The 16,680-nt window shown below is 34.8% G+C and overlaps 1 protein-coding gene across 1 annotated transcript in view; it reads right to left on the bottom strand.

Annotated features, from left to right (window-relative positions):
* Positions 1-3,816: 3,816 nt before the first annotated feature.
* LOC113239771 overlaps positions 3,817-16,680 on the bottom strand; it is a 255,869-nt gene continuing 243,005 nt past the window's right edge. Inside the window, exon 10 of the mRNA XM_026476882.1 lies at positions 3,817-4,216. Within this exon, the coding sequence (XP_026332667.1) occupies positions 4,088-4,216 (129 nt within the window). The 3' untranslated portion in view covers positions 3,817-4,087. The remainder of the gene's footprint in view (positions 4,217-16,680) is intronic.

The raw sequence follows: 16,680 nt of genomic DNA, 5'->3' as shown, positions 1-16,680 counted from the left end.
GATAAATGAAACGTTACGACATAAAATAAACGCGCCCTAATTTTCATTCAATATTTAGAAGCGCAGTTGTAGCGCCACAGTCGTGAGACGCGTGCGCCACTTCTGCAGTGACAATTAGTGTACTAACAAAATTCTGCCACACTGTCACAGTCGCGTTACTGCAGCGCTTCTATAAGCGTATAATTTGAAGGAACTATAAGAGATAAGAAATTATTATGATTCGCCATGTAACATGATTTTTGTTTCTGGGCTACCAATATCATCTTCTAATTACTTCTAACATGAAAAATGAAAAATTGTATTGAAAAAAAAAAATTTAGTCCAATTTGCCCATAGCATAATGAACTTTATGATCGATTGTGTAACGTACAAACTAGATACGAGCCAAAACCTTCCGTGGAATTCTCGCGCATGCCCGAGAATGCTCGCACATTCCGCGGAGGATTTTGGCTCGTATCTAGTATGTACGTGACATTACAATTGATCAAAAAGTTTATTCTATGTATGACATCGTTACAATAATTCGCTTCCATTCCATTCCGCCGCAATATAAATTGAGCCTTAGAGGTAACGTACCAATTTTCGGGTATCTACTTATTTAAAGACAAAAAAAGGAACATTACACATCAACTCAATTGTATATTTCAACCAAAATTGATGACAAAGAATATAGATATGTGTAGATTTGCGAGATTAATAATAAAAACCATTATTTAGCTATGTAGATACCACCATGATAGCCATAGAGGCAAAGTTTCAGGGGAATAGCCACTCTTTTCTACATGTAGCTTGGTTTTCAAATAAACAGAAAGCAATACTGTCAACCAAGAAACATTTTCAAAATTTGTTACATAGTGATTATGAATTTAGTTATAAATTGCAAAGTGTCACGTTCTTCGTGACGTCAAAGTAATGGAGGTGAAAGTGAAAGAAATTTAGGTTTCATGCAGAGAGTAAAGGAAACTTGGAGAAAAAATATTTCACGGCAATGAATTATTAAAAATGTTGAAAGTTTGTTTTCGACGAGAAAATATATTCAGAGTTTTTTCTCATTTAATATTAGTACAGTCAAGAGCGTATTAGGCTTGACATTTGGACTTCGAACCGTTCTTATCGTAAAGGGCAAAATGTTGAATTTAAATCTTAAGTGTCAAACATGACCTTTTACCTACCGTTCTCCTGGTCTTTCGTGACAAAATCGAGGTTACGTTATTTTGATGTATTGCAGCATATCGCACCTACTATAAAACACAGACGTAACTGCAAAAAGTAAAAATTACTTAACAATGAATTTTATATACAATAACTATAATTTTTAATGAAAATTATATAACAATAACAACATAATAATAACGCGCGCATACTCATAGCCCCGGACTAGGGAAACCCTGCATCGCGGGTGCCATGGACATACACATAGACAACTACAAATTACACCCAAACTCACGAGAGAAATAAGTTTATCACCTAGTTTGCCACCCTTAGACGTGGAATATTTTCTTCAAATTTAAATGGGATGAAAACTGAGAGGTACCCTCTTTCTAACAAAAAAAGGATTATCAAAATCGGTTCACTGGAGCAATCGAGTAAAATACATATAAAAAAATCCAATCGAAGAAAGAAGTGAGAACATCCTTATTCTTTAAAGTCGACATCCTTATGTTTTAAAGGTGACAGAGACGTCATGCGTTCCTTAATTGTTGCATATAGGGCGCAATGCTCTTTAAAGCATAACATTGAAGAACTCTTGAACCGAAAACTAATATTTTTATTCTAATTGAATATTATGAAGTTTTTACTACAATAGTAAGTAATCACCTATTTTTTTGTAAAAATATTTCACTAGTTTCTTATTATTATTAATACAAAGATCGAACGAATTCCAACGTGGCTACCATTCTGTCAACTTGTAGTTGGAGTAAAAGAGAAGGCTTGGTCTACATAAATTTATTAGAAGAGGAAAAGAAAGGCTGTAACAAAATAATATAATGCTATTAAAAAAGGTACAAACAATATAAAACATTCCCTACTAGCACAGTCGAAAGTACGGGCATTTACCCCAAGAGGGCCTATATGCAGATGTATAGCGATTGCTTTAAAAATAGTTTAAGTAGAGTTGGAGTTTCACATGATGATAAATAAGCACGTTCTCTCGCTACGAGAATTTTGACGAGAATGAGAACGGAACGAACCAACGTAAGAATAATGAAGGAAAAGGAATTCGAGAACGATTAAAAATTTTAAAAGTAAGCGGCCAGGAACCTGTTCAGGTGATAAAAAGGTGGGATGACAGTGAAGGAAGTCGAATCGTCACAAATTGAGCTACAAATCAAGCCAGCAGATCTTATGAATTTTTCTGTGTTTGTTGTTAATAATTGTATTGGCTTTTTAACACTCTCAGCGTTATGTGGGCCGCTGGCCGCCCACAAAAATTCGACTGCAGCAGGCCACTACGTATCTTCGAATGTTAACCAGCAAGCCATGTGGGCCGCCGGCCGCCCACAAAAGCCGAACTGCAGCAGGCCACCATGTATTATCGAATTTTACCTAGCAGGCCATGTGGGTCGGCGACATACCAGAATTAAGAATCAAAATTTATTATCGATTTCTCTAGTCCTGACCAGTCAAAGATTGCCGACAATATAACTTGTGCGTTCGGCAAACACCATACACGACACATCCAATTCTTCTGCTAACAATTGATCTAGATCGTAATCATCGTAATCATCTCGTCCCTAGTGGTAACATCCCTTTATTTTTTGGTAGGTAAAGCTTGGAGGTGTCCCGCCGGCAGCCCACAAGGCCTGCTACAAAAGTTACTCAAGATGAGACGCGGCGTACTGTAAAATAAAATGCGTGTCCCGGGCGCCGCCCACATGGTCTGCTGTAAAAGTTACTTAAGATCGGGTGTGGTGTGCTGTAAAAAAAAAACGCGCACATGGCCTGCTACTTCAGAAAAATCGTTTGTTCTATGGCGCTGAGAGTGTTAAACGGCTTTTTTTTGCCGTAGCGACACCTGCCAGAACTTATGGAAGTTTCTTCATTCAGCCAAGTACTTTTACAGCTACCAGCGGCTGACAATAGATGTCGCTATATTAATTGCAATATTTTTTTATTATTGAATATCATGATGTTTTTTACTACCATGATATCGGTATATCTTTTATGATAATAAATACTCCACTAGTTTGTTATTATTATTGATACAAAAATGTAACAAACAAAAACAGACGACAGAAAACAGGCGCCGGTGTATCCAGTTGGGTCCAAGTAATTTTTCTTTGTGTTTCTTCTATATTCACTTGATATTATAAAAAAATTAAATTAAAAATCTTTATATTAATTATGAAAGAAAACTTAACGCATTTTCTATAAATTGCAAATGTAAGTCAGGTCACTGTTTCTTCTGAGGTGCGATATGCAATCTTGTAACTCCTAAATTAATATAAATCATAATAACGTAACCGACAAAATGCACTTCATTACATCGATGGCATAATTCAATCAGTGTACAATGTACAAAAAATCAATCATTTTGATGATAAGTTATTTTGTCATAGACTTGAAAGCAAATTCCGTTTCAAACTGTCTTCGTATGTACCAAGCAATTAGAAATAATTAAGAGCTTAAATGACATCCATAAAAGAAGAAATTTGAACATAAAACAAATTACTAAGGGATTTAGATGTCTAAGAGCATTAACAGCTATAGCCATGGAAGTAAAGCTTTAAGAGGCCAGTCTTCGCGGGCGGGTTACGCTTTTGAAAATTTTGTTGTTATTTCTTTTGGCTGTGATTCGAATATATTAAAGATAGCTTGTTTCGAATTATTTTCACCCTCTTTTCATATTACGTGTTCATTTGTTTCTAAATAATAATTATCAGAAAATTATAAGCCTATTATTTTGTAACTGACGGAATACTAATAAACCACTAACTTGGATAATAATTTCTAAATCATGTCATTAAGTTCCATTACTTAAATCGAGATTGAATAAATAAATTTCCTTTGTATAGTGCGCGCTCGCAAGACTATCCTCTTCAACGTAAACCAAAAGTACCAGGCGCCCATAATCATCTTAGAGCAATTACAGCACATGTAGATTTTCGCAGGATTTTGACTTTGAAATGTCGTTGATACAAATCTTGTGAAGCAGCTCGCGGGCGATGTTCAGAGATATGTGGGTGCGGGAGCTCGCCAGTTTTGTTGTCTTCTCCTGGGAGAAAGGAAAAGAGAAAATTAATAAATGCTATACGACTATACAATTCCTTACTCCTTACAGAACACGTAGATTTGAAAAACCCGAAATATTAATTGAACAAAATTATACACATCGTTTCTGGTAAGCCCCGGACGTAGAGTTCCCGCTGCTGTTATCCTCCATGCAATAATAATAATAATACAAAATAATAATATAATACAATATACCCTGAAATTTATAAAACCATTTACCAGCTACGTAGTCGACCAGTGCAATGTTAAGTATTTAGATCGATCTATGCCGAAATGCATAAAATTTGATACGACATAAATGGAAACACATTCTTTATAGACAACACTCATGGTACACTGTGAGACTTACGTATGTAGCTTGATTTATTTCAGTACAGAAATAGATTAGAGCAGATATATAAACTTTTTCATCACACCTGTACGTAAATAGTATGATTGCATGCAGGTTAACCTGACTATAATGCCCAAATAAAACGATCGGGTCTTTTTTCTTCTCATTACCGACCGTGGCTGTGAAATATATAAAATATTGTAAGTTTCACGGGCGGGAATTCGTTATTTATTGCTAATACACAATGTACTAAGTATTTGCATGGCCAGTGCAACTTGACCGAAACATCAGATTTTGCAAAGGACGATGTTTTGTTTTAAAACAGATTGCCAGCTGGTCTTCCATAGATAACACAACTCGAATACCACAGTGTATTAGATATGAAATAAATGATTACCAAATTCTAAAAATACTGCAGAATTTGAATCCACAAAATAAATTTAGCAAAATATTTTATAATTGCAAATGTTTAGTTTTTTTATACTTCAAGTTTATGCGAAGTATCCTTCAGATTTTTTGAGTTTAAAAAACTTTTGCTTAATCTTGACGTAAAAAATCTATAGGACAATAATGCAATGAAAAAAACCCTTGGGTATAATTTAGAACACTACAGTCGGCTTTGCCTGCATGTCATGACACTGATTATGAGCAAGTGTGATAAAAATAGAAGTAATAATAAAAAATAAAAATAACTTTCATAAACAATACCTATTAAATTGTTAAATCGAATTTATTTCCGTTTTGAAATGTTAGTAAAGCAGATACAGTCAAGGGCAAATGAAACCACATATAACAAATGGAGATGGTATCATACACGGTTAAAAATTGCATTTCGATTGGAAATACCATATATAGTTACAATGCAGTCACTGTGCAGCTTACATATACTGCATTGAAACTGCTTTCTGATTGACCGTAGTTCATTGTCAATGTAAGTCATCATTACATCATCAAGTGTATCATACACTTAGGCATTCATCGAACATGACTATCCGACAAAAGAAATCTTACGCAAAAGTTATCAGTGACTTGGTGTCAAGTTGAAACACAAATGCTATCTGAGACTGTTTGAGAAGCAATCTCGAGACGCTTCAGAATAAACTTAAATCTGCTTGTAACTGTGTACACTATCTGTATACTTGCACAAGTTTATTTAATATAATATTTAATTTTATGATTTTATTTTTCTATTGTCTGTTATGTTATTTTCTGTAATGATTTCCGGTTAGTGTAATTTCGCATATGAAATAAATATATATATTTTTGTTTGTTAAATGCAAAACAAAACCTTATAACTAATTACAATCTAGCAATTTTACAAGACTAATATCAATTTTAATTTAATATACTTTCCTGCAATAAAAGTAACTTATATAAAGAAGTTGTCCATCGACAAAATATCTTTTAATATTAGTTAAGGGGAAGACATCTTGTTTGTGTGTTCATAGTATAGTTAGCACTGGCGCTAATATTTATTGTATAAAAGGTTTAGTTCTTTGTAGTCTACGCACTATCTTTGTATTGTCTAGTAGTTGTATAGCCTCTATGTTCACGTGATAATGAAGTCTATGATTTTTATCCCAAGTGTACAATGTATCAAATGCATCAAAATTACTTGAAAATCTACATTATCGCAATAATCTTGGAACTTATAATTATTTTCAAACGAATTCCAGTTTGAAACAACAGCTAGTTTTAAATTAATTGAGCAAGGTCCTTTTTTGGTTAAATCGAAACCTCAAGTAATTTCGACGCCGACTGTATCTACCCATCTCGAAAACAAAGTCATACTAATGATGAAATGTACTGCAAGGGTTTAGCAGAAATGTATCCAATTACCAATTATCAAATTGTTTACGTTACTACCTGCGCTTATTTCTCATAACTGTTACGATTTACAGTCATGTTACATGTAAATACACACCACAATGTAATAAACAGGGTTCAACCCAATTCTCGAGAACAAAAATTTAATAGCTGATTTTTTTGTGTTTTTTAGGAAGGCGCCATGAATGAATATTTAAGATTTCGTTATCATAGCACGACTCTATTTTTATAATCACTTTGCAATATTGAAGGAAGAATAAAAAGTTTTACAATGGTATGAAACATATAACTAATCATAATTCCATATTAAAATATATGAAATTCCATATTAAATTGATGGATATTATGACACGTAATATTATCACAAAAGAAAAAAATACCACCTAGTAAAATATACTATAGCAGCATTGAACTATATTCCGGGATATTATTAAAATCCTCAACCACTGCCGCTCGAGAACCAAGAATAAATAATTCATGCTCTGTATTAATGTACGAGGAAATGTTTTGCTACGCACTACGTGTTGACTACGGCTCGTAGCAGCATTGTTACGTAGCAGTATTATTTTTTCAATGCTACGTGAATAAATATTTTTTTATGTTACTCTGTATAAACAAGTATCTTGAAAAAATTCTGCATGTTGCTAAAACGGAATAGGTTGCTACTGTCCGTAGCAAAGCTACATCGTAGCACTTTTATAATTCCACTGCTACGGGTAAAAATATTAATTTCCGCTGGCGAGTATTTTTGGAAATTATGAATGTAATGTTAGGTGCGGGTTTTCTTCCCTTAAAAAACTGAGCGATAGGCCCGTGGCCTCAAGTATGACGTAAGTAAAAGTGAAATGTTAGTGCTCAAGGCAGATGCTAAACATCTTTCCGCCAGTCACTCTTGGAGGCAGTCCCCTTAAAACATTATCGGAATTGAAGTACTTGAGGCACTTGGTCACTTAGTTCCTAAGATATGACGTGGACCTAGAGAGGGTGTGTAGGGCGCTGGCTATAAGGAATAATATGCTGATCCGTAAATTTGCGGGATGTACAGTAGACGTGATACCAGGTAAAGTGTTTTATGATACCAAGAGTGACGGAACAAACAAGTCTTATGCCTGGTGGCACGCCTATCCATAACAGTTGCAGTATCAGAGCTATCACAAAGATCTGAGGGGCACTGACACTGCGCCCGTCGTGCAGTTTCAAGTGTCGTGGCTTGTAAATTTAAAAGAAGTTATTCACATATAGTACAACACGATTTACTGTCGTACACGACTTTTTTGACGTTACGACGACTGACTGTCACGACAATAGGAAGTGCTAGAACAACCGTCGTCAGAAGATAAAACGGCACGATAAAATTGTGAAGACAGATAATCACAGTTTTACTTGTTTCTTATACGCTTCCGATAAATTATTGTTACGATGATGACATCGGGAACAGCTAGACACGACAGTCGTTCTACGATAAAATAAATGACAGGCACGCGACAGTCAGAATAAATAGAACGTTACGACATAATGTGAATATTAAAGTTTATAATTGCACTTTGGCATGCAAGTATTTTTTTAAAGGTAAATAAGATTCGGGTTTATTATTCATTGTCAATGAAGTGAATATTGAAAGGGGTTTATATGTAGTCTGCCATCCTTGTCACAAGTAACGCATTTGCAGTTTGGTGACTTTCACGATATTGATACCTAAACACCAAAAGCTTTATCTGAAAAATATCAATTACGCTAATTTTGTTATACAATAAAACTGAAACTAAATAAGACATAAAAACACTTATAGAGGATTGTAGATCTCTTTTCCTGTTTCCAGATATGTTAAGAATACAATTTTACTAAAAATGTCGATTACGTTAGTTATAATTACGGTTAAGTAGTAGCATCTGGGGACGGCTTTCGATTTCAGAGATATAATAATAATAATCCCTTTATTCGCTTCAAATGGGGTAGGGTATATTATACATGTTGATGGTAACATTAAATCAGCACTTAAAAGCATGAAAACACAAATAATCAAATAATACACTGATAGATTAAGATTAAATGTTAAAATAATAATTAGACAATGAATTGATAAATTAATGTTAATTGATTTAACACGAGATGTCGTAATCGTGTATGTCATAATTTAAAGTAAATTGTAATAATTGTAAAGAAAAATGTATGCATCAATTAATTAGTCCTTATATTTTACGAATTCGTCAACTTAGTAGAACAAATAATCAAAGAGTTACCTACGGAATACCTTTTTGAAACTAGTCAATGGAAGAAGCTTAAAGCGATCTGGTATACTATTAAAAAATATCCACACATAACGTACGAGTTATTTTGAAAAGGTTTTGTTTTGGGTATTATACCAAGTATCACTTTATTGGGGTTCCTTAGGCTCAACTGATACTGGCACGGAGTCGAAGCCACGCGACGCGTCATGTTTTTCGCCTATAGCATATTCATCTCTATTTTCCCATTATTAAGATACAAATTTGTGTTATGCACAAATAGAATCGCGCGCGTCTTGGAGTGTTGTTTAATGTCGCCGCTAATGCGAGTGTCGTCGCGTGACGGTGCGCGTCGCCATGCGTTGTGGCTGAAAAACGACGCGACGCGATGCTTCGACTCTGCGCCAGTGTGAGTTGAGCCTTAGGCTTCAGGCAGTTACGTCCTTTTGATAGATTTTGTTTCGCAAATACACCAACTTCGAGTATGTACAGGCGTGGGAGGGGCAATACTCTTAGCGTTTTAAAGTGCGGACGACATGAGACATACGGCGCTACATTGCAAATGGTCTGTATACATCGCTTTTGAGCGGTCCCAAAGTCTATGTCGTTGCCCCATATTATGACACCATATCTGAGTACAGATTCAACATACGCAAAATAGGTTGTCAAAGCCGTCCTTATATGCATATAAAATAGAAGCGTACAAATTGAGATGATACCCGTTGTGGGTATTGCTCGCAATTTAGATTCAACTCTCGTAAGTACCCTTGTTTCAGAGGATTATCCCGAAAGATATACCGCATTAAAATATTAATAACTTCCCGTACAGTCACACTAATTACTTGATGATAAACTAAAACTTCCTGCACTATTAGTACTTAAAAAATGAACATCTACAGTAAAACCAATGGAATAGTTATTTTTTTTAAATAGGTTACGGGAAATTTAACTCAACACACATTTATGACGACTTGTCACTAGGCGGCCTCGATAAACTTGAATTTAAAAAGTCTTTATTAAATTATTAATATAAAGAAAGGTATATATTATCATATATCAACGCGTAACTGGCATTAGATTATAAGTTTCCAATTCAGAAATTTAGTGGCCAAATTAAATCCGCGTAAATGTCTTGGCAACTAAATTAGCGACATTTACGTGCATCTATTGTTATCAGTCCGTAGATAAAATAAATTAATGCCTACTGTGCAAAATTGAAAGTCGTAGCCATTGAAATAACAAAATAATGACGTTGAATCCCACTCGTGTAAAATTAGGCTTAATGCAGACTACTAATACTTCATTCGCAGACACTATCCTCGACGATATGAATTAATATTACTTTAATACTGCAAGTTCCATCTAGCGAGTGTCGGCGGGATTCTTAAGAAGTGTAATAACGATCGAATATTCAACGCCGTCTGCTAGGTTATGGTAGCATTTGTACGGGCTGAACTTAGGAATGTGAGAATGAATGATGATCGCGAATGAATTGTTTTCCCTGAGTCAGTAGTTCGGTCTTAACGGTCACTGACTCACTTGACGTTAGACGTAACGATACGCGATTGAGAATGATTTCGATATTCGACTCGTTAGTAATCGCTAATCCTGTCATTCGAATGTCAAATTTTCTCATTGAAAACAAGCGCCACAGTTAATTACGGTTGTGGCATTAGCTGAATGAAGTCCTTTTGCGTACGCCACAACCGCACACATGACAGTACAACATTTGTAGTCGTTATATTTAGTATTTTTATTTTTTGCTCTTTGTTGGTTACCGTCTTATTTTATTTTATTTTAGTTTTGTTAATTACGTCTTTTTGTTTTGTTTTGCTTGTCTAAGTGGTATCAATATTTTTTTTTGGAATTTATGTGTTGTAGCGTTGCAATAATTAAAAATTGCTAATTCTAAATTAGTAACCTACTAATTTTCATTTTCGAATGATTTGAATGATCATTCATTACTAATTAGTAGTACTAATCCATAGAGTCCTTAGAGCATTTCTGCTCGTGATCATCTAGCCCTCTCTGATATACTAAATATAATTTCAATTTAAATATCGATGCAATTCAGGAAGTATCCCACACAAAATTTCTTGGAGTAACCATAGATCAAGAAATGAACTGGAAAACTCACGTCGATCCAGATTCCAGAATCAATAAGTTTGTATTCATTCATTCATCATTTTCAGTCTTAAAAAAGCTGAAAAATGTAACAAATAAGAAAGCTGTCAAAACCACATATAGGGCGTATGTAGAATCCATATTACGTTACGGTCTTATCGTACGGGGTAATAGTACAGATCGAAACAGAGCTTTTGTAGCACAAAAGGAATGCATTAGAGCAATTTGTGGAATTCCCCCGGATGAAACATGCAGACCCTTGTTTCAGAGCCTTGGTCTGTTGCCACTTCCATCATTATATATATACGAAATTTGTATCTTTGTACGAAAACACACATATTTGTTTAAGAAAGCCTGTGATGTGAATACTAGACTCAGCAGAAACCCGAATAGACTTGTACTTAACATTATTCCTATGAGTGCTAAATACAGTAAAAGTTGTTTAAAAATGTTTGTTGACCTATATAATAAAATACCACTTGAGATTAAACTATTACACTTACGTTTATTTAAAACAAAGCTGTACAAGAATGACCTAAACGAAATATTTAAAAGAAAATGAGATGTAAGATTTTCAAGATAAAATTTTGATTATCATTCTTGACCAAATTAATTTGTAGTTTGACACGTTTGTGACATTTTTGTATTATTGAGTTGTGGTAGTCTGATCGACATTATACCGGAAATTTGTAATGCCACTTGGAGAGAAAGTACTCTAAATACTGGAGATAGAAATTTTTACTTAAATGAAACATTCCTTTATTTTTTAAAAGAAATAAAAAACTAGATAGATAGATAGAAAATTTCTAGCAACACGCGGGAATCAAACCCGCCTTAATCTGAAAAAAATGCACCCTGCACTTTTATTGCATCGATCGATAGGGTTAATTATAAGAATAAAATCTCTCTCACAAAATTGGTTAATTAAATAAATAAATAAAATAATAACGCACACACTCAACATAGCCCCGCGCTAGGGAAACCCTGTGTCGCGGGTGCCATGGACACACATAGACAAACACAAATTACACTCAAACTCACGAGAGAAATAATTATAGGCCATACAATATTACATACAATACATACAATATTTCTCCCGGCCCGGGAATCGAACCTGAGATCTCTGCGTGGCAGGCCGGCATGGTAACCGTTCGGGCACGGAGGCAATTAAATGAAAAAAAAAACCATGAAATCTTAACGTATTTTAATAAAACGAAAAAAATGGTAATCTAACTAATTAGTTGCTCGAAATGAGCTCCATTTTCAAATGAAAAAGAGTCTGCATTTTTCAACAATTCAAAAATTGAGTCAACAATTAACAAGTAATCTGATGGACCTTTGAGTAAAAGTGCTTTAACTTGACCCATTGAATTTATAACTCCAGATTTCATGGTTTGTAACAGAGATTTCAACCTCATAATTGACCCTATCGATTGATTTAATAAAAGTACAGGGTGCATTTTTTTTAAAGATTTTAGCGATTCCCGCGTGTGGCTAGCAATTTTCGAAAATCTTTGAATGCAGTATTATTTTGTTTTTAAAAATAAAGGAATGTTTCCTTTACGCAAAAATTTCTATCTCCAATATTTAACGTATTTTCCTTCCAAATGGCATTACAAATTTCGACCCTGCATAACTAGACATTTGCATGCTATTTAATATATGCGAAACATGTTTGTACTGGCACTCTCTTGTAACATCTTCTGTTATACCATGTTTTAAACAAATAAAGGAATTAATATTATTATTATATGATAAACACTGTTTATGTGACGGGGACAGGGATATTTTGTGGAATGGACATATTGACTTACAAATAAATGGACGACGGGTCTAATACAAAAACCACGAAAAAAATGTCCCAAGTCAACCTATTCGAAATTTAAATTGTTATGTCATCGCAGTATCGCGCTGTCCGTAGAACAAATGAAGACTAAAGCGGAGTGTCGCGCTCTGTATACGATTTTAGCGCCTTACAAGTGCGGACACTTTTTAGCGCGGACCCGACGTCCATATAATTGTAAGTCAATGAATGGACATGATGAATGAGGTGTTCCGATATAATAATCATTCGACTCGTGCTCCTGACCGAATGGCAGGGGCATTCGGTAGTTAATCATTCGACAATAAATTGATAAAAAAGGTGCGCACTGATTCAAATAAATTTAGGTAGCAGTAGAGCTCGTTGTTCCTTACCAAGGAGCTCTACTGCTTACCTCGTACCTATTTCTGCATTACTGCGTTCCGTTTTAGAAAAGTAAGGGTGCTGGTGAAATTACAGGCACATGGGACTTGTCAATTTATGTCTCAGACTGACGAGAGCAGTGGGAGGGCCCCTAAGATCTTTGCGATTTAAAGCTCTGTGATTGGCAATGCAACTGTTTTGAATAGGCGTATCGCTTACCACCAGGTGCATGACTTGTTCGTTCCATCACTTGGTATTATAAAAAGCATCAATGGACCCTGCAATGACGAAAATCTGTTTTCATCTCCGACATTATCAGACATACCGTGCCTAACTCTCTCCTAACTGAGCTACGGAACAAACCAGTAGTCGTTATGAATTTTTCTGTGCTCTATTGATCGTTGATTTTGGTTTTCAACGACTTTTTTGCCATAGCGCCATTTCTGACAAATCTATGAAAGTTTTTCTTTACTATCGGTCTTTATTAAAATATCAAAATAAGGCAATTACAAATTGATGTTATACTCAGTAAGTAATTTTTTATTTATTTATTTCAGGTCACATACAGTTATACCTTAAGGACTGACATACATACAATATTTATGATATTGTATGTGTAACACTATTTGTAACTAATCTACAGGAATTGCATTTGTCGGCGACGTGTGGCGCAATCTGGTGTCACAGATGTGCGGTCGGCACTCTGACCATAAACGAATTAAAATTCACGTTGTGGCGGGACTCCAACCGCTCGATCCTCAGGGCGTATTTGGTTTTATATCTCATGTACTCCACTATCTCAATTATCTATTATATAAGGTTAATCGTTACTTATTTTGACCAATCTTTTCGAACATTTAAATGTAATATGTATTTTTATTATGTTTATTGTGTAGATATTTTAGTTTATTTGTTTAGTGATGTGAATTTTACTTCTGTGTACATGCTACTACTTTTGTAAATGTAAACTTGACTACTTCTGTGTTAGAAACACCTATAATGAAAGTGAAAGGTTAGCTAGAAAGCGACTTAGTCTAAATACACCTCGCCGGCTAAATTCGTAAACCTCGTAACCTCCATTAATTTGAGCTTTTGAGTAAGTACAAAAAAACAGTATTACTCATTGACTTACAATTATATGGACGTCGGGTCCGCGCTAAAAAGTGTCCGTACTTATAGGGCGTTAAAATCGTATACAGAGCGTCATTCATGCTTTAGTCTTCGTTTGTTCGACTGACAGCGAAGCAAGCAAAATTAGACAGTACTGCGATGACATTACAATTTAAATTCAACGATTTAGCTTTTTCATATTCCTTTACATGTCACTACGTTTAAATAGGTTGACTTGGGACATTTTTTTCGTGGTTTTTGTATTAGACCCGTCGTCCATTTATTTGTAAGTCAATGGTATTACTATTAATAGTTATATGACAATCTATGATTAAACCTTAAAATTTTCATAACTAAATATTCTTAGTACTCAGTAGTAAAAAACCGACCTCAAAAATTTGTGAAATTACGTTTATTTGCCAAGTTTTATTTAAATCGATTACCGGAAAGTTCACAAAACTAGATTCATTCCCTAGTTTGCCACCCTTTAATATTTTCTTCAAATTTAAATGGGACCATTACTGAACTATCCTCTTTCCAACAAAAAAAGAATCATCAAAATCGGTTCACAAAATCAAAAAGCCGGGTTATCGCGTAACATACATAAAAAACAGGAATTGAAATCGGTTGAAAAAGGTCCACAAATTATATTTTAAACTTTAATTTCCCTAAAAAAACAAGGGATGTCGTCCTAAAACGGAGTTACGCGGTCTATAAATTTAGCTGACGATACGTATAAGACCTTATAAAACAAAATTAATATATTATTGAGTGATCGCACAATTTACATTACTATTAGATATTTATTTAACTTACTACTGATATTTGCTGACGGTGGCACAAGAATTTGGGATGGCCTAGATGTCGCAACGGTGTGCACTGTGAACGCTGGATAAGGAGGTAGAATCAGTTTGGGAAATGAACTTTTCTAACTTGGTTCTGGTCTTGGTGTTCTAGGTTTCCCCAGAGCAGACATTCTTTTTTTTAATTAAATGTACTTGCTCTTGATCACTACCTAGCTTTGAAGCAAAGGTAGGATATACGATGGAACGAACTCGCCTTTCAGTCGGACCTTAAAGATACTCTGGTTGTGCTCGGAAACACAATGATGAAAAGCGCTTAGTACATCTGAAGGGAATATTGATTAAGTAAGGATGACATCCCGCCGTAAGTCTGGGTGACCGATGATAAAAGGGGGCCGGCGGAATGAGCTGATGGAGCTCGTGAGTACACTATCCAAAATATATTCTATAGAAAACCGACAGACAGGCAACTTTGCGCCGGTGGACTAAACTATGAATTTTCAATTCGAACTTATCGTCGCCAATAAGTATCCTGGCTCTGCGTTCAAACGATTCAAGAACCTCAAGTTAATAGTTCACTGAGCCATCGCGCAGGTGACTGCAATATGGAGTTGCAAGATTGGATTTGTGCTTTGTTCAAAGTAACCTTCCAGCGGTCGCGCGTGGTCTCAGAGACCGCAGCGACTTTATTTTAGTCATTTTACTAAAACTATAAACAATAAACGGTTGCGCGACCGTGATATCCTCGAGGGGGTGAGGTACTTCCCCTTAGTAGCCCTGTGACATTCGTCGCAAGCGCATGTGTGTCTTTATTTGTGTTTGCCTCAGATTCCGCGTGCGACCGGCCGTGTTCCAGAAAAAAATCATGGAATGAAATTGAAACCTGGGTGAGTATTTGATATTATTTGTACTACATTACTTACAAAATTACATTATTTTATGTAATATATATTAAATTATTTATTATTTCACTATTTGTTGTAGACACAGTGTGAGTTACGAAGAATCAAAACGGCTTGCAGAGGAGGCGGAACAGAAGATGAAGATTCATGATGTCAAATCATTGCTACTGGTAATGAATAGGTCGTATCGTACTAGCTGTTCCTAAAAAAAGTTTTTCCTTTTTTATTTTATAAGAATTGAGATAGTATGTACAACATCATGAAAACAAAAACATTAAAAAATAATTGTGATTTTAGAGTTCCTACAATATTGTGCAATTGATGACAAGATTGATCTCGATAATAATAGATTATAGTGTGCTTATGAACGATTAAGATAGAAAATTTCATCTTATTTTGTTATTTTGTTGATTTTTAACGTTGTTTGTGTCATATGAGTAAAATTTTGAATTTTTATAGACTGTTCAACTAATAAGCAGAAATTTACAAAAATAATAAGTAAATAATGTTTTTTTTTTCATTTATATAGATAAAAGACTTTCTTTGTCATGTGCTACACAACGTCATAAAAATATTCGTTTTTCTTCTCAAACTGAACGCGTAAAGTTGCGGTCTCACAGACCGCACGCGACTGCTTATGTTCGGTACAAGGGTGCGACCACTGGAAGGTTCAGAGCTGACTAGCCGTGAAATATCGCTGAACCTTATTAAGGATACCCAGTTTTTTGGCTGCAATTAGTCTTACATTCAAATTGCCTTACATACAATTCCTAGTTTGAGATTAGGTAATTGGTGTGATTTTCTGGCACATTATTATATATTATACACTTTCAGACAAATATCAAAAACTATTATATAATTGAATTGAATTGAAACTAGTATACTAAACGTCTTTTCCATAAGTTCTTGTTGGAAAATTGGATTTGCAAAACCGGGGAAA

Source organism: Hyposmocoma kahamanoa, unplaced genomic scaffold (assembly GCF_003589595.1).
Source record: "Hyposmocoma kahamanoa isolate Upper Pololo Valley unplaced genomic scaffold, ASM358959v1 116, whole genome shotgun sequence".
In the NCBI taxonomy this organism is placed as follows: Eukaryota; Metazoa; Arthropoda; class Insecta; order Lepidoptera; family Cosmopterigidae; genus Hyposmocoma; species Hyposmocoma kahamanoa.
The sequence above is the reverse complement of the archived record's forward strand: the minus strand, read 5'-3'. Positions and strand labels throughout refer to the sequence as shown.